This window comes from Pseudopodoces humilis, chromosome 4 (assembly GCF_049639895.1).
Source record: "Pseudopodoces humilis isolate 2021_Gansu_Grassland_sample_001 chromosome 4, ASM4963989v1, whole genome shotgun sequence".
Lineage (NCBI taxonomy): Eukaryota > Metazoa > Chordata > Aves > Passeriformes > Paridae > Pseudopodoces > Pseudopodoces humilis.
In genome coordinates, this window is record NC_142203.1 from 33,583,634 (window position 1) to 33,611,183 (window position 27,550).

At 44.5% G+C, this 27,550-nt stretch overlaps 1 protein-coding gene across 5 annotated transcripts in view; it reads right to left on the reverse strand.

The window, feature by feature from the left end:
- PSD3 (pleckstrin and Sec7 domain containing 3) overlaps window positions 1-27,550 on the reverse strand; it is a 119,278-nt gene that overhangs the window by 75,091 nt on the left and 16,637 nt on the right. For 3 of the 5 annotated variants that reach the window (XM_088054687.1, XM_005530931.3, XM_014259658.2), the window contains 2 exons: window positions 14,494-15,562; window positions 12,662-13,042 (listed from right to left, as the gene is read on the reverse strand). In XM_088054687.1, coding sequence (XP_087910813.1) covers window positions 12,662-13,042; window positions 14,494-15,562 — 1,450 coding nt within the window. Of the gene's footprint in view, window positions 1-4,887; window positions 4,930-9,511; window positions 9,595-12,661; window positions 13,043-14,493; window positions 15,563-27,550 lie in introns of those variants that run through there. The other 2 variants (XM_014259660.2, XM_014259659.2) reach the window with 2 other exon arrangements.

The following is a 27,550-nucleotide window of genomic DNA, read 5'->3' on the forward strand; positions in this document are numbered from 1 at the left end:
AGGCCTCTTTAAAAGTAGGAAATAAACAATTTTTCTGGAGAAATGCAGTGATTAAAAAAGGGCGATCAGTTACTCCAAGCTGAGTCAGAACAAGTCCTTTCCTCATTCTTCCCCCGTTGTCCTGGAAACTACACAATTCCTTAAATCTAAAATAGTATCACCAGAACTCTCAGCGGCTCCTGTGTCGCCCATGAGCAGTGGGCATCACATAGGAAGGCACTGCTAGAAAAAGTGGGACTCGAAGCAAAGAGCCCAGTTTGGATTATGAGAGACACAAACCACCCATGCCAGCCTGGAGAACTCCTTGCTTCCCTCCTGCTCCCTCATGGTGCCAATTATTTCCCTCACCAGCTGCTCAAAGTCAAGATGTTCAGCATGGCAACCCCAGGGCACTTCAGATAAAACATGCACTTATACATTCCTCCCACCTCTAGTACAATAGTAAAGCTCTGACTGAGCTGTGTGCCTGCTTTGCTTCTCCCATGAACAAGTCAAGAGCCCACCACACCAAAAAGTGCACCCCCACATAGACATCCCTTCAAAAAGGTAGGCTTTTAACTTTAGAAGAGCTTTTCTCTGACACTACCATGAAAGTTTTTTTCGAAATCTCAGCTCTTCCTATGTGTGTGTATGCACTTGACAGCATTCCTATTTTTATTTCTATATATTTATACTATATAGAAATTCTTTCTACTAAAACCCCACTTACACAGGGCTAATGAATCATCAGCAAGAGTCATGCATAGGGCAGATATGAGTGGAATGAGTTAAAGATGACTTTGAACACACTTTGAACAGTTACACATAGTAAACAACATGCCACAGTTTCACACACCACTGTAATTTTCAGACTTGACAAGCCATGGTTAAGACAACTGATTGCTGTGCTCCAGTAACAACTGTCTAGCCATTTACTCAAATGTCTGCTAGCCACTTACTGATTCCTCAAAGATGAGATCTTCATATAAGGTGAGCTTAAAATAAAAATATTTTATATTCTGCATGCTACAAATCACCTGCTTCCTACCTCTCTTTTCATCCATGCTTTAAGGACATGTACAGAACAGAGATTTGCCTATTTCACCTCTGTTTCCATCCTCTCAGTGCTCCTACAACATCAGAAGTATCACACATCCACCCTGTGGGTACAACTTCTTTATCTGGGGAAAACAGAAATCTAACCTTTTCCTGCAAGAACTGGGGATTTGCATTGGTTTGCATTTATTTCAGTGTAACTAAAATGGCGCTATAATGAAAGGGAGTCAGTCTCAATGCGTAGCAGAAAATTAATACTGTAAATACAATTCCAACAACACTAATGTTACTGGCCATCAGTTAACCTAGAAAAGAAAAAAAGCCCCTCCTGACATCATTGTTGCGGAAAATGCCTCCTCGGCCCTATCCAAAACCACTAGCCAATGTCTGAAATTCTCTAAATTTGACCTATACCAAACATGTGAAGAAAGCAAATGACAGAGTACTCTGACACAAACCCTGAGCAACACCTTGTCCATTCAAATCAGGCACAACTAATTTCAAATTCCCATCTCTAACAACTGACAAGAGCAAGGCATACCCAGGTGAGCTAACACATCTGTGGAGCTTTTCATGTACAAATGCTGCTTCAAAAGCCATGACAACTCACAGCACCTCACTCACTATAAATCACAGTCCTCTTTCACCACTGCTCTTTATTAAAGGTAGCATTTGTAGCCCTGAAAGATGGCCAAAGCTGACAAGAAACATCTGTACCCTGCTAGGAACCAGTGTATTATGAGAGTCAACCTTACCACAAACCACCAGAAGTTTAGAAAGAAAGGAAGCACCAGCATCTGCCACTTAGTGAAATTAACAGTACAGCGGCTCCCAGCTTCTGCTTTGCCTATCAGAGCCATGGCTGGGATGTGAAGGAGGAACACCCAGCAAGAGGGAGGGTGTGCTCTTTCCCCTGCTTGACGAAACTAGTCAACAGGGCTGCATAAGAAACCCTATCCTCCAGCTTCTCCAATTTAAAGCTTCATCTTGACTGAGGGTGCCCATACATGCACCGAAGAATAAGGGATCCTTCCTGCTATTCCAGTAGTTAATTCTGACAGTTGATTCTCTTATTACTTAGTACAAAGGGGGGCTAAGTAAGTACTTTTTGTACCTAGTACAAAAAGTAAGTATTAAGCAAGTACTTTTTGTACTTCATACGAAAGTATAAAGTACAAAAAGGCTGTCAAGTCAATACAGGTTGTCTTTAACATAAGCCTCTTGTTCAGGGGAAATGACAGATTCTTAGCAGTAAAGTAAGACTTCAGTTCTCAAGTGGATTTAGGTGGCTTGAAGACTCAGTGCTATTATCACTGAGGGCATAGGAAATGCAGATGCCCTGTGCATGGCTACTGTGCAAGCTGCCTTCAGGGCAGGATATTTTAGCAGGGTCCAAGTGGTGTTACTCAGACAAATGCCTGGTATCTCTTACTTTCAGCACTTTCTGGGTGCATAACTTTCCCTCCATGCCTCAGTTTACTAATCTGCTGAAATCAGTAATACTTGCCTCCCTCTGTAAAGTGCTTATAATGAATTCTAACTAAGCGCTAAAAGCAACCAGGGTGAAAATAGGTCTCTCTTCTGCAGTCTACAGTTTCTACACATAAAGAATCCACAGCAGCATTACCATTAAAACAATGCCAAGAGACAGCTTTGTGTACAAAGCCCTACAGGGCAAGGCTGGACATGGATTTCTCATGCAGCTTTACTCTTTATCACATCAAAATGGGAAACCTCAACTGAAAAATGAAGTCTGAAAAAAGTAATAGATTATATTCCCCCTAATCCTAGATTCAAGGCCAGTGGATTGTAATGGTAAGTTAACTTAATACTGGTAAAAACTTAAACTTAATACTGGTAAGTGCCTGTCCAGCAATGGATGCTAATTTTTATCCAGAGATACTTGTAATAATCTTTGCTATGAGAAAACACAGAAAACAGAACTACAAAAAAACTCCAGACCTCTCTAGTCTCACAGCATGAGCTGTGGCCAGAAACCAGGTCTATAGGTTTCAATATTTCTGTCTTCAGCAACGCACTCCTGATGCATCCTTTCTCCTATCAAAGCATCCCCAGACCCACACGGAATGCAGAGAGGTTGTGACCCCCATATCCAGTAGAAATTACAGGAACGTGATAAGCAGCTGCTGTGCTAAACAGCAAATACAGCAGCAGACACCTCTCCAAGCTCACAGATAAAACATGTAAGCTGTAGACTGTAAGCTCTGGTAGGCTTTCCAGCTTTTCTGTAATACACCATAACTACTAGGCATTTTATACTGTTTTTTTCTCTTGTTCCATTATAGACCAGTTCTACAGTGATTCAGCTCCCAATGCCAAGCTATCTCAGTCTTGCCAAGCTCAGCGCTCAGCACACTTGATCTGTTTGAGAATATTCTAGATTCACTTACTGTCCCCGCCTCCCATTCCTGGTACCACCAAAACTGAAACTCTACACAGCAATGTTTGATTGAAGAACGGCTGCAACTTCCAGAAAAAAAAACCAGCAAGGCCAGTAACATAATGATAATGATACAGGCACATCATATCTCAGTGCTCCACTCTACCAGTCAACTAGGCTGCAAGAGGAAACGTCAGCCTGAGTGTGACTTTATGATACCTTAAACCTTGGTATGCTCTTCATTTTGTAGCAAATCCATGGAGATAAACCTCTCTGCTTTGTCCCAGGGAAGAAATGCATATTAGCATTTTACTTTATGGAGTAAAAGCACAGTACAATTGGCCCAGCTAACAAGCAAGTGATGTTCAGAGTTGACACAGAGCGGCAGGGTGTGAAAACTCAGCCTAAGTGCTGTCCTCACTGCAGCCACTTCAGTGATCCCAGCTTGCCACTGCCTTTAAATTTTACCGACTGATGCACAGCATATGTTTTGTGGCACATGGACTCCCCTGGATGCATACATTCCTTCCCCAAGGAACACTAATTCATCTGGCATACATGTCTGAAGGGAGTGCACCGGTTGCACCAGTTGCAGGGGAGCATGGATTAAGACAGGGATGGAACCTTCACAGACTTTTTTGAAGGACAGGAGGAGAAAACAGGAGGAAAACAAACTTCTCTCAAATAAATATTGATGCCTTTAACATCAGCTTTACTCCAAGGCAGGCTGTATCAGGCATTTGCCAGCAAAACCCATCAGAGCAAAACGCAGCAATGATTAGAAGTAAAGAAGGATGGAGAGACATTCTGGAATACTGAAGGTAGGGCCAGAACCAGTGTTTTTTCAGCAGGGCTATGGTGTCCACTGGGGAGCCACACTGAAGCTAATAATCACCCACTGCAGGACAGAGCTGGCTCTGTTGTTTTAAATGCTTTCACCCGAGCCTTCTCCTTGGGCAGCATTCCCTCCATAACCATAAACTCTGTCCATGAAAAGCATACTTTAGTTCAACAGGCCCTCAGAAGCATGGCAGGGACAAAGCAGAAACAGTCAGGCGCCTGACCCCACTTCTCCACTCTACCCCTTATCTCCTGCCCTGCAGAAACAAATCCCTGCTCTGCAACCCTTAGGAGAGATGTGGCTGTTCAGTGAACAATATCCTTTCACATTTCAGTGCAGACCAGACATAAGCAGTGGCACAGTCTGAATTTTGTTTAAAAGGACCTGAAAAGTTGTGCTTGAACAGTCTAGCTCTGAAAGGAGCAGCCCCACTGAAGAAAGTGAAGAAATCCCAGCAGCAGTGGGATGTGATGACTCAGTTCCTGTTACAAATTACCTGACCACACAAACGGGCTGGGAATGGCTGTGCTGCAGCTTTGCTGCAGCTCCAAACCAGCTTCTTCAGGGCCAAGAGAGAGTGAGCACAAAAGCACTTCAAGCGATGATTTACCTTGCCAGTTACCTTCAGCTCCAGGGCTCCTCCAAGATACAACTGTAGGAAGGGGAGAAAAATAATAAAAAAATAAAAATAATGCCCTTTCCTAGCAGATGACTCAGTGTGCTATTTTACTCCAAATGGTTTAAACAGCTTTGAAGTCCTACGTATGGATTCTCTTCAAAGACATGCTTTGAAGTAGATCCCTCTTTGAGGACTGACACAGCTGCACTTTGCTGCAACTCAATTCAGTGGGTGTCTCAGAAGCACAGCACCAGACAGGACATACAAAGCAAGGACAGTGTCCACAAGCCAGAGTAACCACCAGGCATCTATTAAAAAGATGTCACATCACACGGAGAGGAGCAAAGTTGTAAGTAATCCCTGTAATCAACTACGGGTTATCAATAAAATACAGATGCAAAGTCAATTTCAGGGGCTGAAATGCATACCGCTGTTCAAAAATAACCTCTTCCTTCCTGTAATCATTTGTCTTTTTTTTTCATTAAAATAATTCCTAGTGATTGTAAAAAAGGGAGGTAGCAGCTAAAGCATTCATAAAACACCATTTCTGTAGGCTTGTATAAAGCAAATGCAATTGTCATTACAGGATCACAGCATGAGAACAAGAAGTCCCGCCACATGCAGGGACAGGATTGCAGCCCTTCCGAGAGACAGCACGTACTTTATTACACAGACATGCTGGCCCGCTGCCACCTGAAGTACAAATGTCTTGCTAAAAATACTTCAGGTTTGATTCCATTTTGACCTCAGGCTTCATACATCACTACAGCAAGGTTTAGTGCTCACAAAGGGACACTCACCACATTAATGTCACCATGCCTAGAAAGTGAAACCCTGGTCCTCACCACAAGGGGTACTCAAAGGCTCGTCCCTGAAATGGATATTCCTGACATGCATAGACACAGAGACTGGTCTCTTGAAAGTATTAGGATTGTCCCATATTCAGGGTCTGATCCACCTGCCCCAATAAAAATAAAAAACAGACCCAACAAATGCACTGCATACCTATGACCTTGCTCAGAAAACACTCAGCCCCTACACGTTTCAGGAGCCCTCAAGCTCTCCCCTCAGCGCCCTGCTCCAGGTGTCAAGAGTCACCATCCCTGCGTTCAGCACCCACATGACCCTCCTTCCCTAAGGCTCCTGCGGGGCCCTCCAGGATAGGACCGAAACTGGGAAGCCAGCAGAGTACTTCCCCTCTGTGCTTGGGCTTAGTTTAACTGTTGGGAGACTGGCTCAGGAGAAGCATATTAACCAGGCAGCTGGTCCAGCTGGTCCTCCCTGGGAGGGAGCAAAACCGGGAGATGCATAAAAGCACATGTGTATACACCTTTTGGTTCAGGCGTCCCTGCAAATGTGCAGATAAAGCACTTGATCACTGGCACTAGTATCAAACAAGAGCTTTACATTGAAACCATGCAGCAAAATGAAACACCTGTCCTCAAAAAGAATAGCGAATAAAGAAAAAACAACAAAGAAAAAACAACCACTAACCAACCCACAGCTCACCCAGCTGTGCTAAAAAGGAGTCTGCATGCACGGTGCCCTGTTCTTCACCGCTGCTCCAGCATCTCATCTGAAGGCATGCATGCCTCTCTGTGCTCTCCTGCCAGCTTCCAGGCTCTGTCTCTCTCTATCCCAGCACACACACAGAGGAAGAAGAGACTTAATCAGCAATAACACGGAGAGGGGCTTGACTAGCAGCCAGTCGTGGCTAATGGATGAGACAGCAGGCTGTACTTCGGGACCAGCTCAGAGCTGGCAGAGACGCCTCGGTTTTGGTGAATCAAGCCTTCCTGACCTAAATGGCTTTGACTTTAATGGAGATGGGCCAACAGATGCCAGCTTAAAAGCTGAGCTGCTGACAGCTCTATACTGAGGAGCTTTGTGTAGCAAACTGATCAGCTGCTCCACTTTTTTTTTTTCTTTTTTTTTTTTTTCTTTTCTCTCTCTGTCAGCTCCTGGATTTTTGTTTTGTTCATTTTATTTTCAGAGGACACCAGGAACTGAAGAGGCGAAAAGTCAGCAGCCCTTTTTTTTCCTCTAAAACAACAGTTTATTTAGGAACTAGAAGCAGCTTTACAAACTCTGTAAACTGGTGTTCCATGCACCTCATTAGCCAGAGCAAAGGCAAATTCTGTACAGAGTATCTCCAGAGCCTTGATAAAGTGATGACACATTCCTTGAGGGAATATCAAGGTCAATAGTGTAACACAACACAACTAGGCTGTGTAATAAATAACAAGGTAAATCTTCAGCTGTCAAAATGCCAGTGGCATTTTGAAATTTACCCCTGTGAACTGTGCCACTTCATCTCTACCTGGATTTAACCTACACCCATTCCAGCATATTGTGGTTAGCTGTGGCTCAACAACTGACAGATGAAAATGGGCTCCAGTGGTTGTTTGCTTGCAGCTGCAGATGCATTTGATGCATTTGCTTTTCTAGGACAATAACCAATGCCATCCCTCTGAATAACCTTCCTTATCCTAGGCATATGGATGACAGCAAATATGAAGTACCATGTTCTGACTGACCTATGACTCCTTGGTCATAGAGTCTGCCATGAACTGAGGCATGAAGGTGAAAAAACATCCACTCAGAAAAATAGGAATCTCAGCAGATTTCACACTAAATGAAAAAATTCAACTGGGTCTCAAAGTGAATCTTCCAAGTGCAAAAAAATTCTACCACACCTACATCAAATAGACTAATAAAATGATTGTATAAAGGTTACATGTTAGATTCCAAAGTATTGAGTCTTACAACTACTCTGAAAAATCAAATACAAGCTACTTTGGACAAAAATACCAGTGTGCAAACTGAAAACTAGAGATATAACTGGCATGTGGGTACTGATAAACTGGGAAGAGACTTAGAGAATCAGCCCAGAGAGAGGAATCAAAACTGGATTTATTTGTCAACAAAGTTTATTGTCTTAAAGAAGGAATAAGCACAGTGCCAAGTAAGAAACGGCTGGAAATGACCTATACACAGAGGAAAAATACCCACCATGGGAACTTCTACAAGAGGCCCCAACAATTAAAAGTAACCTGGTACCCATGGGAATTTCAGGCTACATTCTTGTGAATTTATTCTGAGAATCACCAGATTGCTTTAGGGAGTTTGTTTTCTTCCCCTCTTGAATACATATAAAACTAAATTTGTGTTTGCATCTCTAGGAGAAAAAAAATAACAGGACTTGCAGAATTTGCTGAGCACTAGCAGTTCCTTGAAGACGATGGCAGGTGGCAAATATTTAGCATTTTTGAGGATTAGGAGCTGCAATACAATTTTTTTTCTCTCTGGATTTACAAAAATCTTGGTCAATGTCCTGCCAACAGAGACAATACTTCCCAAGACAACAGGAAAAGGCACTTACGGCAGGAAAAGAAATGCCCTAAGTTTTTTGTTGTTGTTTTGTGGGTTTTTTAAAGTTTTTTATTCTGACTCAATTCAGCCTACAAGGGGAGATGGAATGGAAAGCCTGCTGTAAAGTGTGTAGTAAAAGAGAAGACTAAAACAAGTCCAGTCTTTGAAGTATAAAGATCATCATAGAGATAATTTCACACTTCACATTTAGTCATGCAGATGCTTTGTCTGTAGTGTACATAGAAAAGGTAACTCCTCTTCCCCTCAGGTATATCATACTGCTTTGTAAACATATCCCTTTCACCACACTCTCACTTGGACCACCAATTTTAATCAATTTGCAAATGATTACACCTAGTCCAGGCAACACAAACTCAAGGTCAGTATCTTGGTACCACCTTGCAAACACTTTTCCGTCCTGCCTCTAAAAGAAAGACTAAACTCCCAAATAAAGAAAGGTGAGCCTTGCTCGCCTTAACACAGCCCACTGGTATGGGAAAGGAGAACAGCACCTGGGCGTAGGTGTGACAGTGCGGACTGCACGCCTCTGCAAGGATAACAAAGAGACAAGGGCACCAAACACACCCCAGACAGATACTACGTCCTTATTGTCATTACAAAGCTTCATTACACGGGCAACCTGCGGCTCAGCCTATTTCATGAGGATACCATGGTGCCCTGACACACAGCAAGGCTGTCACTCACCTCTAAAACCTCACACACTACCCCTCCTCCCCCTGTTCTCCCACCCCTCCTGTGGAAATTTAAGGCTACTTCAGCTGACTTAAAATAAAAAAAGAAATATTTTCTTTTCCCCTCAGAGGAATAATCACTACAGAACGACAGAACATTCTGAGCTGGAAGGGACACAAAAGGATCATGACTCCAACTGTTAAGTGAATGGCCCACACAGGAATCAAACCCTCAGTTTTGGCATTATTAGCACCATGTTCTAACCAACTGAGCTTAGCTCAGAGAACTGAAAGAGAATAAACTCCACCCCAAAGACCCAAAAAGTCCCGAAGGAAGGCAAGCTGCACTCCCTTGTCCCCCAGCCATCCCTCCTCCACTGGCCAGGCACAAAGGGCACCCAAGCTATGCCAAGAAAGGGCTACTTGCAGAAATAAGTCTGCCTGCCCTGCAGGAAAACCCAGGGGCAGCTGACATCCCCCTACCACGAGGAAGTATGGCAGGTGGCTGTCAAAGCAGGCAGGTCCATCATACACCACTCGCCAGGACTTACTGTGTTTAACCACGGCCAGCAGCTGACAGGGAGGACAGCAGGGATTAAATCTTCAGACACCCAGGAGCTCATAGGAACTTGCAGCCTGCAAGCCTCTAATAGTTTTTTTCCTCTTTTTTTTTTTTTTTTTTTTTTTTTTTTCAGTTCTGAAGGCATGTGACCGGCCCTCACATACCAGAGCTGACCCCTCCCAAAGCCAGCAATTTCCTAAGAGCAGAGAAGGATGTTACCCTCCCGCTTATTCATTACGAGGCAAGCTTTCCTTGTCCTTATGCATCAAAATCTCACTCCCGTGTGAGGTACGCTCTGGATCCTTCCGGACAAGTGCAAAAGAGCCTATGGTGCTCAACTACCTGCTAGCAGGAGGGCATGGCCACAGGGAGCCCTGGCTCCTCCTATCCCAACTGGCATAAGGCTTCCAATTTCCAGGTGTAAACCACCAGCTCTTTGCTCTAAAATCGGCCGTTCCCTTCTGCTCTGGGCCAAGAAGAACTGCTCTGTTTCACACTGCTCCCCCATTAACTAGTGCTGGTACTTGGAAGCATGCTCCCTCCCCAGTCACTTTTTCTATCACCAAAATGCCACGGCACAAGCCACTGCTGAGATTTTGTTTTCGGTTTTTGCTCCCTCGGGTTGGCAGTAGGGTTTCCGGACAAGGGGGGCGGGGGGGGGGGGGGGGGGGGGGGGGGAGGAGGGTGTGCGTCGGGGGAGAAGGAGGGGGTCTCATGCTCCTTGCTGTCCCACACTGCCCCGCTCTGCTCCCATATCCCCCGCACCCGAAATCCCCCCGCTTCCCTTTGCACTTGCCAGTATCCACATGCCGAGCCCCCACAGCAACCCCCACCCCTCTGGGAGGGGCTTCTCCCGCCGCTCTCCTCCAGGCGGGAGTGGGGTGCAGCGGCCGAGCAAAGCGCACGGAGCGCTTCGGCCGCGCGGGGCCGGGCACGCCGGGGCGGAGGGCTTGCCTCCCCCTACCCTCCTCCTCCGGGGGCTGGACCACTGCGGAGGGTGCCCCCGCTGCTCTGCAGCGCCAGGCAGGCACTACGTGTGAGGAATTGCAGCCCCAAGCACAACCGCAGGCTCATGACACTGTAGGAAGCGAGAGCAGCAGACGCAGAGGTGCCATACACACGCATCGCACAGGCTGACTTAGGTAAACCTATGTCACGGATTGCTTCAGGCTACACAACCGCGCCTTCAAGCTCCAGCCGCCAGGGTTCAGGAGGCTATTTCTGGTTCACCTGAGCATCACCGTGACACACCGGCTTGACCCCTCTGCGATAAACCTCCCGCCTCCCCAGCACGCACACACTGCTTCCCCGCGCTCCTAACACCGTGATTCCCCACTGCCTCCAACAAAGTAGTACTCACGACCTGCCAGCCGCCTGTCAGTCACCACACAACATACACGCCTGGCGCAATACAACATGATACCGGAATACCGGAGGAGGAAGGGTGGTGTTGGCTATAAGATTATTGTTGGGAGGATTACTCTGTTGGGCATACTCGTGGCTAGTCAGCCTGCTGCGGTGACATTCTCTACTGGCACCTACCTTAGGTGAGCCCTTGAAGCTTGTCCCTAAAAAGCCAGGAACACTTTTTTTCCTTTTTTTTTTTTTTTTTTTTTAATTGAGGAAAAACTATTTAAACATCTACTGCTGATTTATCATATGGCTGCAAATCTAAACTAAAATTAATTCTAACTGAAATCCACATTAGGCAGGCATCTGATGTGACTCATCTAAACACACCTTGTCTTTGTGATAATTTTTGTCTTGATGAGCCAATGTGGGCCTTACTTGACAGTATATTTTAGATACTAGATGCTGCAACTATGGAGTAACAGAATCAGGATCTGGATGTACTGCTTGTTCTCCCCTGTCCAGTTTTATGTCAGTCTTTGATTTTGCTATATGTATGTAGCTGCAAGTCTCAGGACTGACCTCAGGTTCTGGCTCCATACAGGTTATTGCAGATTAGCAGTCACTTACTGCCTATTGGCAGGCACCATGCATGCACAAGATTTAAACACAGAAGGACCTTTTTCACTCTATGATTGAGGGAAAAATACTTTAAACTCTAAGGTCCTTATCCTTTTATTTTAAGAGCCTACTGTACCTTAATCGGTAGTTAGCAAAACTACTTCTGCTCAAAAGGACTTCTTTCATTTTAACATAAAAGAAATAAAACAGATAAAACATCTCCCACCCTTACTCCCTGGAAAGCTCGAACTAGATTAATTCCATCTAAAGGAATAGTCTTTGGACTCTAAGATAACATCCTGTCTCTGGAGGATGAAGACCAGAGGCATCTTTGTCCCTCACAAGGCCCTTCACCATTTTGCAGGTGAGTTGCACCTTCACCACTCTGCTTTTAACTCAATCTCCTACTTTGTGGCTACTTTTCATTGTCCCTACTCTTTTTGACTGCACACTATAAGAAAAGTTTGCACATAGAGTGATTTCCTACAATTGTACAGTATTTTTCAACCACTCAACCTAGTTCTTGCTTCTCAAATGACTCTTTCTTTTAATATATTTTCTCCCCTCCCCTTTTACCTAAACAGAAATTTCTAACGTTTTTGGGAATGCTCACTCCTCTTTTAGGAAGTACGTGCACAAATGAAAGAAGTAGCTAACCTGTGAATGTGGTGGAAGCAAAATCTCATCCCAGCAGAAGTAATGTCCTAAACTCCCACTGGCCTCAAGAGAGGAAACACTATGCCCAGAGACACATCTTTAACATCCAGATCACAAACTGCATTTGGACAACTCATTTGTGTACACAAAGTGTTACTGCTCCTAAAGTTGCTGCCAGTAAATTCAGGTAGGAACTGGAACTGAACAAGGTTCATTTGTAACCAATAACTAACTCCTCCAGAGACAGGTCCCAGAGATGTGATAATATCAGACAGACTTTCATCAACATATCAGCATTGCCTAATAAACCTTCATAATGTAAATTTGCACTCTTCTTATGAATGACAGGTTTGGATGGCTCATTTCTCTCCAGCAGTCACCCTGGAAATGATTCTCTGTAGAAAATTTTAAGTGTTAAGAGGCAAAACTACACCCTGTGACAGTACACTGAAGTAAACAGAGACTGGGGAACAATCTCCAAGCACATAGAAAGCTCACTCACTACTTTTACCTTTCCAGACGAGGGACTTCTGTGACGTCTCCTTTGAAGAGTGTTTCGCTTGTATCCCTTAAGCCATTGGCGATGCCTTCACCACATGCCTTGACCTCCCTGTCAGGGACATCTGTCTGCCCCAAGGCTGATGTCCTGTCTAAAAACTGTCCACCCTCCTTCATGCGCTGCTGGATCATGGGAGTGAGTGGCATCTCAAAGCTGAAGTAACTATCGGGCTCCGAGTACAATGTCTCCAGCGATTCCGCACTGTAGTACAAAGATGCATTGTCTAGGATGTTTTCAAACTGTGAGCTGTACAGATCAGTGGAGACGTCAGAGTGCTTCTGCCCAAGGAAATCTTCGTATCCTCCTCTGGCTGCTTCCCCCTCCTCCACCATCCTGAAAATTAACCAGAAACAACTCATTTCAGTTTGGGGGCAAAGTCTAGACTTTTGGCAACCCTTATCACCTTCCACCTTTCTGAGCAAAAAGGTCAACACAGCTTTATGAAACAGAGGGCACTGCAGGTAAAATGCTGGTTTCTCTTTTGCACTACCCTCTTTATTAGCATCATCTTCCTCTCCAGGGACATAGAAAGAAACTATTTTCTGGGTAAAAGAAGAGGGCTGGGAGACAGCCTAATATTGTCTAACAGATTATATTGGCTGCTTACCTGCAAAGGAGAAAAGCACAATATGTAACATCTATCTTAGCACCAGTGCCATGTCAGAGGCTGCACATGCTGGAGATGTGTATCCAGATGGAACCTCTGCCCTTGAATGATAACTTGCTATCTCTGCAGTCCTAGGATTGGGGTCTTCAGCAAAAAGCTCAAGGAAATCACTCCAAAATGCAATACGAAGTCCATGTAATTAAAAACATGGAGCCTGGGGAACCAAATTTGAAGGGAGAAGACTCAGCCTGCTTGCTGATGCAAGGTATACCATCCCTCAGAGTTTTCTTCTCTGCTGCACCAAATACTGTGAGGCTCCTCAACGTGACAGAGGTTAGGGTAGCCAACGCAAGTAATCCCATGCCCAAGTAATCCCATCCCAAAGCAAAACTCCACAGATCCAGAGGTGCAGAGGCAGGAGAGCCTCCCTTGTAGAGATCTTGTTGTCTCAGCAGGAAACATCTCTCCATGTCAAAGTCAGCATGGTTTGCTCAGAGCACACCAGTGGAACCCTTTGTTTTGTCAGGAGATGTCCATCAGGAAAGAAAAGCAAGCAAATCAGGATGCAAAACAGCATGCCATTCTTGCAATATGTACTGCTAAATGATATAAACATACCTAGCTAGCTAGCTAGGTAATATAGAAAGCACATATTGTAGCATTTATCCTCCTATGAGCTACATGGCCCCGGATAAAATATCTTTCCTTTTATGATCTACACGGCCCTGGATAAAATGTCTTTATTATCCAACCTTTCAAAGGTTCTCACACTGTTCTTGCATGAACTCTCAATGAAACCAGAAAATCTGTTCAGGTGCATATGGCCAGGCCTGCATGCCAACTGTATTTTAATTACATGACATGTCCAGATCCCAACTACACCTGCTACAGAAGCTTCATCACACAGACATCACTGTGCAAACAGCAAGACTTCTGATCTTTGTTTCAAAACCTGAGATGGACTGCAAACTTCAGTAAGATAGTGTGAAGTAGCTTCAGTACCAGCTTCAGGCACTAACCAACCACCAACTATGAACCACTTCTGTAAACACGACACCACAGGCAGCAGAGAAATATTTGCTGCTTCTCATTAGCTCCTAAACAGGTAGGCACAAGCCACATGCCAAGACAAAAGAACCCCTGCCTGACCCCTGCTCCCCTTTTAGAATCAGCTCACCTGCCCTGGCCTCTTGCAAGCACAGCCTTCTCCTCCTCACCAGAGTTCTTCCTGTCCTTCACAGAAACTTCATCCTTCCTACTTTCATCGAGCAGTGCTAGAGGAGTGGCTCCAGAGGCAGCACGTCCCAGCCTTGGGTCTTCACAGACCTCACTCCATGCACTGTCTGGCAAGGAAAGCAAGCCTGGGGAGACCACTGGTGACACAGGGTGGCTGGATGTCTTGGGGAACGCCTTCCTCTCCACAGACACAGAGTCCAGCAGTGAGTGCTTCTTTCTTTTCTGCTCCTCAGCTTTTTGAAGCCATAAGATCTCCACACCTTGAAATTCTACATGTTTACTCGCAGCTGGCTCTTTAGCAAGCCTTCTCTCCAGACCTGTTTGCATTTTGCCTTGACTGTACTCTGAAAACTCCTCAAAACCTGTCCCCCTCTCCACTCTGCTGAATACTTCCAGGTTTGTCACAGATTGTTTATGACAGCTTGGTTCCTGAGCTGTGTGGACCTCCTCTGCTTTATTACTTATGGCTTGTGAGGATTCAGACTGCTTTTCTCCAGCCCATACTGAAGCCAGATCTTTCTCTATGATCAAATGCTTTTTTTCCTCAGCTGTTCGTTCAGATGGAAGAAGCATGTCTGAGAGTTTTTCTTGGCCTGCTGGAACTGGTTCTCTGGCTGCCTGCACATTTTGGCTGCCAGTAACACTCTTTTTTTCCATTGGCGTCTCTGAATCGAGAGAAGTATTTGCTCTTTCTTGCACCTTTATTGCTTCTAGCTGCCGAGAGATTTTCATAATCTCTGGGAGATTACCCACAGGTTGCAGACCTTCTTCTGGGGTGTGAAGCTGCACTGCCCCTGCATTAGGCCTCAAATTATCAGCAGGAGCTGCGCACTGAGGAACAGGCCTGACGTGGTGGTGACTGTCCCGTCTTTCTGGACTGTGAGTTACAGGCTCGGCCTGGCTCGTCGATGGAGCCGTTGGCGCTGGCCTGCTTGACTCTACAGTGCCGTACTCTGGAAATTCATTGATGATGGTCTGAGGAGGCAAACTGCTGCTTCCACGGCCACTACCTGCAAAGATAAAAGAGACCCTGGACTTATCTACCACATGCACAAAGCAAAAATCTTCATCTCCCTCCCCAGCCCACTCCTAACAAAGTAACAACGCTCTCCCCTGCCGGGAAAATACTGTTCAGTTTAACTTACTTCTGCACACTCTCACACTGCAGTTATCCAGAGCTGGTCATTTTACATAGGAGTTTTTGGGCAGCCCTACTTTGGGAGTTTGCACTACAGAGGAAGGAATGCCAGAAATGTCTGCTACACTTCAGAAAAGGTCCCAGTGGCACATGAACAGTCTGAGGCAACAGGCCAGGCGCATAGGCCTAAGAAGGCAGAGATTCAGATGTCTACATCCATCCACAGCATGGACCACCACACATGATGGTTTTACTTAAATAAGACACCAAACATGATGATTTTACGTTTTTTAGATAATTTGCACTTGTAAAGGTGAAACACTGGGAAGATAAGCAGCCACACCCCTTATGTTCTACAGCCTTGACAAAACTAATTAGCTAAATTACAAAGCAATTAATAAGCAATTCAACTTTCTGCCAGCACTACCCTCTTCCTTTAACAACTCAGGTAGGGAAGGTCATGTTGCAGTGATGGATGCATACCAAGCAATTCACAGTTTCTATTGCAGCAAATACACTGCTGCAGAAAAACCTTGCTACCCCTCCCTTCCTTGTGCTGCTTTTTCAACTGATGGAAACAAAGCAGGAGCAAAAATGGGTGGTCTCATTTTCCAAGTGCCAAGCACCCAGTGGCTCCCATTGTTTCGAGGTAACAGAGAACCATCTGTGCAGAGGGATCTCAGGGATCACGTAATGACAGATAATTGGCCACCTTATATCACAGCCCAAGGAGGAACTGAGATTTTGGGAGGAAAAAAGTCCAAAGCAACAACAAAAAAGCCAACCATCAACAGCTGTATTTGTCCCACTCCTTTAGAAAAAAATAAAAAGAAACTGGTCTGGAGTACAAAAGTGTTTTGAATCAAACTACAGGGTGGCGAGACCTAAAAACCTATTCTGAAAATTATCAGGGGGGACAGCTCTGAAACCAGACACCAACTTGCATTTGAATGGTTTGGCCCCAAGATGCATCTCTAGGTGCTGCACTGAAAACTGATCCCCCACCTCTGCTCCCAGCAGGCTGGCCAGGATCTGCTTCTGAGGCCAAAGCCATGTAGCTGTGGTTAATGATAGGCTGAGTTCAAGGTGAAAGAGAGGATAATCTAAGAGAAGTTCAGAATCGCATTAATATGACTACCTATGTGCCAGTTGCTTGCTGAGGTAAGCAGAAGCTTGCACCTGCCAGTATATCCCAGTGTATCTAGCCACGGGGTAAATTATGCTGCACTGAGAGTGGTGCAGCATCTAAGTGACAGTCTTGGACCCTGCCAAGCCTCAGAATCTTCCCCAGTGGGTTCTCCAAACATATCCATGCCATTAACTTAATCACTATATAATAAGAATTCAGCTTCATCCAGACGACTTGGTTGCTGTTCAGGACAGTGCTTTTCTGGACAAAGCAGGGACCTTTTCTCAGCTGTAAGGAGCAAAGATGCCCTGTCCATAACTGCATTACCAGCTCATCTTCTTGGCAAGGTTTCCAACACACAGGTGTGGAAAAGCACCCAGAGTGCTTTTCCAAAGTGTCTGAAGCAGCAAACAGTCCCCTTTGCACACAACTCAGCCACACAGCACCTGCGTGCATCTCAAGCCCATACTTTTCAAGGCACAGGCACTAGGTTGCTGCAGTAGGACACTCCCACCAGGACAGACTCACATGTGACAGTGATGCTCTGTGGTAACAACGTCCCTACACCTTCACCAGAACAACCCCAGGCAAGCAACCCCAAGCTGCTTTGTAATCCTGCAACCCTGGTCTTCTCTAATGCAGCAGCTTTAGTGCTTGCCGCTCTCTCAGCATGGTCTAGAGGTGGGATTTTTCAGGAGAGGGCTGATAGGGAGCTTGTCACTATAGATGTTAACATAAGCCCTTCTTGGTGGACACATCCACTCACAGCAGTGCTCAGTGTGTGTCCTCAGCACTGGGACAACACTTGGAGAGGCCACTGCCTGGGCCACACTCTGTGGCTGCACTGCCTGAAGAAAAGCAATACTCAGTGCCTCAAGAGCTGGGACCCCCCATGCCTCACTCCAACCCACACATCCCGCCTTGTTGGAAGGAAGCCCGGAGCGTCAGCCTGGGCCTCCTGTGGGACTGGGAGGCAGCCAATGTGCTGCGGAGGCCAAGCCCTAACAAGGCACCGCACACAGATCCTGCCAAGGGGCCAGGCTCGTCTCTGCTAATTGCTATCTTAGCTTCTGAACCAACACGAGGGAAACAGAGGGGACCTTATTTCTCGTGGTGAATGCTAAATGCTCTGCTGCATGCCCCCATCTGCCACCATCAGCCACATGCTGATGGTGGAAAGAAATCCTGAGCAAGTTTCTGATTTACTTCTCCTCCTGAACTTCATACTCTGGCAAGCCCATCAGATTCCAGAAGAGGTACACATATAGAGCACATACCCACATATGCGGGCACAGAGAGATGTCCAAGGGAAGGGAGAGTGCTTACACATACACCCCTGTGCCACACCTGCAAGCTGTGTTCCATCTGGCCAAGAGAGTAGCGCTATCACAGTAGAAATGTACGGCCTTTTCTGAAGTGAGATGTCAGCAGCCATCCTCTGGATGGACTGCTGCTGACACCACTGCTGTATGTAAGTACAAGTCAGTGGGATTCTTGCCTTCATGCAGGAATACTGCCTGATTCTCTGATTGAAAAAAAAAAAAATCATATGACATCAAAGCAGTGTTCTGTTGCCATTATGTTAGGTACCACCATGCACATGACTGCCAAAGTCTCAATTATTTGAGGAAAACCACGACCAATCCACTGCTCTCTCCCAAAATTGCAAAGCCTTTCCCTTTCCTCAGAGTTATTTCAGGTAGAAGAGCTTAGGGGAGCTTGAGCTCTTTAAGGGAAACTCCTCCCTTATTCCCATCCACCACCACAGCATCATGTCTTGCTGCAGCTACTGGCATATCCTGTCCAACCCCATCCCCCAATATGACTGCATTACAAACAAGGCTAGAAAGACAACAACAAAATTTAAGGACTGCACTGAAGATGCGCAGGGAAAAAAAATACCCATCACCAAACAAACAAAGAAAGGACACACACTTTCAGGTAACACAAATTTCTACTTTGCATTGAAGGTGGCTTCTTTCAACAAATGAAAAAAAAAAAAAAAAAGAAAGGAAAAAAGAAAGAAAGAAATGAATAGGGAAAAAGCTAAAATAGAAAGGGGGTGAGTGACTAGAAAACTGAGACCGGGCAAATATAAGCTAACAGCATTTGGCAGCCTTTCTGATGACTAGACGTTGAAAGAATTAATGATTTAAATCAGGCATAGATATGCTATTTCATAGGTAAATAACCATTCCATGTCAAGCAAACTTGTCTACAGCATAATAAAAGGAAATTCTAGGAAGCAAAACACAAGTTAAAAGCATAGACAGACATTTTGTTTACAGGTACATTTTAAAAAAGAATGGTGTGAGTGTCTCTCTCTATACAGTATATATATAAATATATATATATATATATATTATATAGCTCGAGAAATTAGATATATTTGCTTGAACAGTCTCCTTACTCACAGAGGTTACTGTAGCTCCAGCAGTTACCCATTGGTCAAAGAAATAAAATGCACAGATCATCAGTTTATCTATAGCGATACCAGCTAATTCAATTGCTGTTGTTCTAGTCAACTGGAATCAAAATAGTTTCAAATTTCCTGGCAGCTGCTGCCCTGCACTGCACACAATGATGTAAATGGATGCTTTCTGAGTATTATGAAACTGATGGGGGAACTGCAGTCTCATTCAGTCTATCGCAGGAGCTAAGGAGTCCACCTTGGCAGCTTGCAGGGGGAAAAAAAAATTTCCTCCAGCAAGGCTGCCTGACGGCATGCCAGGGATACGTCTGTGCTTAGCTGCCGTTTTTGTAACTGCGTCCGTAAGGGGAGAATCGGGCAGAATGGCGATGCTGGGAGTCATGTGCTGGTTTTGGAACGCAGGATGCTTTATGGCATTTCAGCATTAGTGAGCTGAAAGCATTCACTAAGCAGCCCAGTCATTTTGCATTTTATGTCTCTGCAGCTCCTTGCGCCGATCACAAGTAGCACGTGGGTGAGCTTGCATGCAGCATCATATAAGTTACGTTTTCCTGCTATTTCTTGCCACTACTTGTAAAAGGCAAATTAGGGCAAGTAAAAATCAATGTATGCATTAAGATGAAACAAATCTCTAGGTGACTGAGCTTAATGAACAAATCACAGGATTTATGGTATTATAGCACTACTGCAGCCTCCCAAGGAGGGTTACACATATTTCCTTGTCCTACACTGCATTATGTTACAACTTCTATAGTCACTAGAACTATTCCAATTGATAAAGCAGCCTGCTCCTGCTGAGATGGAGCAGCCGTCCCCTATAAAAGGGGAGGGATGCTGCACAGCCTCTGGCAGCCTTGTGCAGCAAGGCTTTTTCCAAATGATGTCATTCTTCATGCTGCGATAGGTCCTGCCTGGCGAGCATAGCCAAACCCAGGGGATTAATATAATGCAAACACAGGGCTTTTGTAACTGGACTGCAAACATCCACACTGGACTGGGCTCAGGATTTTCTGCAGCTTGCAGACACTCCAGGCTTTTGGGCAGTTTGCTTACTCCAGAAAGGAGAAGCAGAGCCAGGTTTTCATCCTGTCAAAAGTTACAGTGTCATTATGTAAAAACAACTAGTTGGTGGAAATGGGGAAGCTGAGTGAAAGCGAGAGGGAAACAGAAGGAAGAGGTTGGGGAGAGCTGCCTAGAAGTAAATCCTGGTGAAATGCCTTTGTGCCTTAGCAAACATGTAGGGAAGATAGAGGGGAATAGAGGTATGGCAGGGCCCTTGCAGAAAAATTGACCACCTTGGCTGAGATCCCTCACTCCAAAAAGAGACAACCAGAGGGACACCCTGCTGTTGTCACTGGGAGGTTTGGCACAGAGCCCAAGAGCATGCACAAGCTTCCTGCTCTTTGCAGTCACCACGCTTGAGCAGGTAGACAGTGGTGTGACAGCCAATGGTTCAGGGTTACCCAGGAATTAAACTAATTTGTTCAAGGAAAAAAATAATCCCCCTGCAAACATGCAGGGGCAGTGTGTTGCTCAGGAAATCATACACCCACAGCTTGCTGCACACTGGAAGAGATTCTCAGAAAGGTACTGCTCACCACTGTTCTTGCATAGTTCCCTAAATTCTGGGGGATTTGGGCTACCAGAGGCTGTGCTAGATGAAACTTCAATCTGCCACAGGACTACCATGCGCATGCTAGGTAAATCTGTCATGAATCTTTCTGCTAGCCAAATCCCAGTGCTGGAGTCTGGTAGTGATGTGATGATGCTGCGTTGTTTAGGATAACAGAGTGAGAAAAGCCACTAGGATAATGTAAATTTTGTGTGTTTAGAAAGCAATGACCATTTAGAAACCATGTAAAATACATGGGTCACTTTCTGCCTCTTTGACAGTTTGTGTGGATTTTTTTTACAATTGCACAAGTTTTAACCCTATTCCTGATGGAAAGCTTTATGAAAGCAATGCTGTGATGTGGTTGCATATTTTTCCCCACAGATTTTAATTAATTCCCAGTGGTAAAAACAGGGTTTGGGACCACTTGCATAACCACAACTACACTGAATTAAATGTCCTTCAAGGAGCCCCTATACCTTTCCCCTGGTTGCAAGAAGGATAGCACCTTGCTGCAGTCATTCCCAGGCCTATAGCGAGCTCAAAACAGGACAAAGTCCAAAACTAACATGCAGCACGTGCTGAGAGGATTTAGTGTGAGGGATTATCCACTACAAATTGCTGTATGGGCCACAGATGGTCAGTGAGATAGCTCAGTCCCAAGAGTCATTACCCTGGAAAGCAAAATGGTAGAGTGGAACAGCTGCTAGCATGAGCAGGAACAGGAGGGAGTACAAAGGGAGTATGTAACGACTCCTTATCCTGACATAAAAGTGCAAGTGGGTCTTAGAATATTTAATGCACTTTTCTTCTTTGAAGTCCCACACTCTGGAATGACATGGCTGTGAGAATCTCAAGTCTTGATTTAAGACTTATGTTTGGAGAAGTCTGAAACCCAAAATGTAAACAACAGATCCAAAAAGAATCTGAAATTTTCTATTTTTCTACTGCTGTGACTTAGAAAGGAAGCAGGTAACAGGTGATTTTCTAAGTGTAGATACACAGAGCGATTAGCAAGAATTACTTTAAAAGCTCTATAAGAGCCGTCACCTGAAGAACAAACTTCCAAAGCAGTGACAACTCACAGCTGCTTTGACCGTTTCAGCATCTACAAAGACTTTACAGCCTTTCTAAATTCACTTGTAATTAATCTTAAATGTTTAAAATACTGTATTTTTAAAGAATCCTCTCAAAACCCTTGGAAACTTGCTTTGAGCCAGAAAAACTGGCTTTAAAAATCCCTCATTTCTAAGCACAGATCTCAGAAACTCTGGATTTTTGTAGGTCCAGAAACCAGAAAAGGATATCCTTTACTACATTTCAGGGTTTGGGACAAATTAACCCAGCTAAGAGTAGTCTTGCTAGGCAGTTCTTGAAACACCCTAGGAGATGGATCTCAACTTATGCACCCAGCTAAAACAAAAATAGGACACAGAGGAATATGTGTGTCTCCCAGGTTTCAAATGCTTGTTGCTAAAGGTGCAGTTGGACATTGCATGGCAACTTTTCAGCAGGCTCCCACAATGAATGAGATTCGCTTCCTCAGGAAGCTGGATAGAGTTAAGTAAATGATGCAGGGATCTAAGGCAGAAGGTACTTGTTAAAGCAGTGAACTGTGAACAGGAAAAATACATGCTTGTACTCTGCGTTACACTTTTCAGTCCAATACCAGGCCAGATCTGCATCTACTCACATAATTTTTACTTAAAAGCCTTCTCCATGTGCATATCCACAGCATGTTAACATGCATCATTTCCTTCAGAAAGCTTCATAAATTAAGACTACAGCACAATAGAGGGTTTGTGCTGGTGTGCTGCAGATTTCACCAGATGATGGGGCTGAGGCCAAGAAGAGGAGGCCATGGTAACAGGTAAAAATGGAGCTGTGCCCATAATAAGCCAAGTCAACTCTCTGACCCTCTCCTGTTGTGCCCACTGATCTGGATGCCCCATCTTCTGTCTACCTGATGGAAGGGGGTGGCCTAACTTCCTCCAGGAAAGTGCTGCTGAGTCCTGCCAGCTTCAGTTGAATTCAGCCTGTGCCACGTGTGCTCAGAGCATCTGATGTGGCCAGACACTGACAGACTGCCAGCATCACCAGGTCCCCATATATTTCTGTGCTCACATCAGCAGGGCTCTCAGCTTCAGCCAACAGAGCACAGACAGGGAGACATTTACTGCCTTCTGAGTGCTTAATTCTGCACCTTTAAAAAACAATAAACAAACAGCCCATGTTTCAACAATTATTTGTACTCAACCCTTGGCCTTCAAACAACTCTGTTGTTTAGAAAGTTGAGGATGTGGTAATCTCCTCCCTACAGCTGTAGGTTATGATAACTTGAACTATCCAGCTTTCAAGTGGAGGTCACAAGACATACAATTTCCTCCTGTGGAGCAAGGGACTGAGCATAATGCCTTGTGCTCCTTTAGTTTTCCTTTCCCCTGGACTGGAAACCTAGACATCCATCACACCACACCTGACAGCTCCAGAGCATGCCTCAGCTTCTCCCAGCCCCAGGAAGAGGGACACAGAAATTCAAGGGAGATAGCAAGACCCCTCCACCTCTCCACCTCTGCAGCCAAGACACAGAGCACAATGGAACCTGTCCTCCTGCACTAGCATTTATTTTTCCATAGGCACAATTCTCCTCTGACAGCACTGTAAGAGCTTGCTGCTCTTCAGAGCATCCAAAATGACCTGGTTTACTCTGTGTTGGCTTGAAAGATGAGCATTCAGCATGGCCAGTGAACATGCTGGTGCCAAAGAGGTAATCGCCTCCTATAGTGCACAAACTGAATTGGAAAAGTACCTTCTAATACAATACCTCCGGAGACTTAAATTTCAGAAGTTAACCTTCTTTTTGCATCTTTGCCAATCAGCAAAGCCAAATATCAGGGATATTTATGAGAAAACTACTGATTACACACTATGATTTAAAAGCTCCTGCAAGTCTTCTGTGTATCAGAAAATGCAGTGGGACTCTAGAAGCAACAACAACAACAACAAGCTGATAAAGTCAAGTGTGCACAACAGGATGATGGAATTTTAATTACGGGGGAGAGGGGTACCACAGCTCCGAGCTTTCTGTATTCCAGCCTTATGTGTGCTCCTGGTAAACACTGCAGGACATCTGATGTGCCAGTCCTTCACTGTAATTAAGCAAAATTAATGCAAAAATCAGGCAGTCCTCCAACCCTTAGAAAATGCAGCTTTGCACCTTTTAAGGAAAACAGCTGTAGAGGAAGATACCAAACCAGGGAGCCCAGAATTCCAGGATTGCCTGGAGATGGAAAGAGCAAGAGATAAAAATATGGCAAAGGGTGGTGCCTCAAAATGGAAAACAATGGGGTTGGAGCACTGGGCAAGACTGCAGTCAGCAGTCAGGGCTATCACTAGAACAATGTAATGAGTGCCTGTGGTCTAAGGGCAGTTCCTGCAGTGAGGACCAGGAAGGTGCAACTTCCATGCAATGTGAGGAGGATGCAGCCGAGCAGGACACATGTGCCTTGAAGTAACAGAGCGAGTAGATAAGGGAGGCAAAAGATTAAGACAACCTAGTATGTCAGTGATGCTAATTTTACACAAAGATACTGGGATGATTTTCTTAAGACTGTTTAAATCACCAGCACAGAACCCTGAAAAGGCTTTACTTTTACAAAATTGCAGCCATTGTGCTCTTCCTTTGTTCTTGAAACAAGTTCTAGAAATTCTAAAGCAAAAGCAATCATACCTATCATTGTGGTTCAGGAATGGGTATGTTGCATTGGTCAAAGTACATGTTTGATTTTCTTTCCCATGTCAGATCTGGCATTGTTTGACCCCTTGCAAAGGTGATTCAGCACACATTGCCAGGAGAGAATAAGCCTTTTTTTAAGAACTGTTATTTTGGCATTATTTGGGGGAGGGGGGGGGGGGTGTTTTGTTACGCAGTTTTTGCTGTCTTGAGCTTGCTAAGCACACAGATGAGCACAAGAACTAGCATGAGACAATCCATGGCAGCGTGTGTCTGGGACCATCTCTTCTGGCAGAAGCAAGATGTTAAATGAGCTCAGTTGCCTCATGACACCTCACTGAGCACAAAACAGCAAGTGACAGGCTTTCCAAAAAGCTATTTGTTTCAACAGGAATTCAAAACCAAGCTACTTCCAGCAGCTGTTGGGAAAGACCAGATATGCATAGCAACACGGGCAGTATTTGTACAGGGCCTTTTTGTGAAGGATGAGATTAAACCTCCGGTACACAGGAGGGATGAAAGCTTTCTCCTCTCTCTGAAGCATCAGAGAAAAGACTGTTTATTAATCTTAAGAAGCTATTTTCTTCCTAACAACAGTCTTGGATTTATTTTCTCATATAACAGGAATTATGGGGTATTTGGCCTTCATGTTTATTTAAGGAATTATTTTGTAGTATCCCCCACTTTTTTCCCCCAAGGAAGCACTTTTAAGACTAAGTCATGTGCCCGTGACTTTTTTTTTTCCTTTCTGGTATTTAAATGTATTAACAGCAAAGTCATAAAAATCAGACCTGTAGCACAGCCAAGCCTCAAGAAAAGTCTGCTCAATAGAGATCACTGTTTCCACAGCAGTTTCCAGAGGAGGAATGTATGTTTCCACATACAACAAGCAGCCTTTTATGTCAGTGAGTCTGAGAAGAAGTCTTGTCCAACCCAGCTAAATTCAGTTCCTAAAAAACATTTTCTTTTGCTGGAAGGCAGAAGGCTGGGGTTTCGCCAAGGAAGGTGGCCAGGCTGTGCAGGGCCACGTGGACAAGTGTGGTGCATCCTCCCCGCTCCCCCAGTGGGAGGGGTCTGTAGGGAAATGTGTGGTCTTGAACCCTTCCACAACAGGAGGGTCCCGGGGGCTTGGACCTGCTTCTTCTCCGAGTAATACATCCAGGGCAGGAGAATGGGCAATGGACAATAGAGGAGAGGACCAAGACAAGAACACATTAGGGCATCAGTGATCACAAATATCCCAGATAAAACCAGACTGAAGACAGCAAAGGAGAGAAAATGATTTACATGTCACAGCTTTATTAGCATTTGAATAATGTTGATGAAACACCTCTTCTAAAGCCATCTAACTTTTTACTTTCCCCCCTCTCATCTGAAAGTGACCAGCAGCTTCAACCTGGAAAGTAAAAATCAGCAAGGGAGCTTATTAACAAAAGCTGCCATCTCCCACCTGGGTAAATAGAAGTGTTTACCACAGTCACCCCCAATTATCTGTCCTTCTTTTTGGATTGGCTTGTCTGATGCAAGTGTTTTAGTACTCAGTCAAGACACGCGTATCCTCAGCAGCATCAGCAGGGCTACAGTAACATGGCTGTGGCAGAAAGGGAAAGGATAAACCAGAAGGCAGTAGTAATTAAGCCGTTCAGCAGCTTACATGCGTTCCGTTTCTGAGGCCAGCCATGGCATGGGTCAGCTGCTTCAGGTTACACAAATTAAAGTTCAGCCTAAGTGCCCACAGTGACAAGATGTTTTCTTGACCAAGTTTAAACACCAACATTTCTCCTGGCCCTGCCCCTGTCACTCATTTGCTTGAAATATTTCATACTTTGACCCCTAAAAAGCATGTCTTCTTTCTTTTAAATTAAACTTCAGAAAGTAGCATGTTTATTTGGATTTCTAGTGGTGTTTTCTCCTTTCCCGTTTAACACAGAAAAGAACAGAAAGATTTTCAAGCATAGCTGCTTCTCCCAAAAGCATATGTCATGACATATTTGACATATATCAAATCCAAAAAATACCATGATTTGGTGCACAAAAGCCCTGACTTCGTACTGTCCCCTCAGTCACCCTGTCCTCATTCACCTCCAGTTAATAAGCAGTTAAAACCTGCTCACATGAAGAAAAACTATAAGGGGCAGAACCATTCTCATTTATCGATGGCAGTCAAACAACTTGGAAGAGAAGGAGGAGGAGTAGGATGCATTCGTCTGTGACTGCATGAGGCCAGTCTGGGTAGGCACAATGTCACCCAGTTTTTGGATACAATTCACAAACATTGTGCATTAACCACTGTTATATATTCACAAACCCTCCTGTGAGGGTCTTGAAATCACTCCCATTTTGCTAACTGTTAGCCCCTAATGGTAGTTTCTCATTAATAAAAGAACAGGAGGAGATCCAGAAGCAAGGCAAGAAGCAGCACAGGAAAAATACAGAGAATTAGGCACATAAGTCAATATATCTGGCTTACTCTTTGCCACTTTTTGTTTTAGAGCTCAGTGCTTAGCTTGGAATACCCATCATATTTGATAATTGTTTTGGATGGTAATAACAATAGATTCACTTGGATTTATTAGACACAGCATCCTTTATTTAATACCAATCTCTGGATTTGTACCAATGCCTGCTGACAGTGCTCTCACACTGTGTCTTTCCAAGCAAAAAATTAGGTCATCATGATTCATGTAATAAACTGATACACATTTTGCAGTAATTTGGAAGAGTTTTTAAAATTCCTAAATGAGGTCCTTTTGGTTTGGGGCTTTTCAAAGGGTTTTCTTCTCCTTTTGGAAATCTGGATTTTTTCCACTTTGCAATTCAGATTTCCCAAGTGGATGACCAAACATTAAAAAATCCAGGAAGAAACTCAAATTCTGCTTTTTATTTTCATTTGTTTGTTTTGTTGGCTTTTTTTTTTTTTTGGTTGGTTGATTTTTTTTGTTTTGTTTTGGGTTT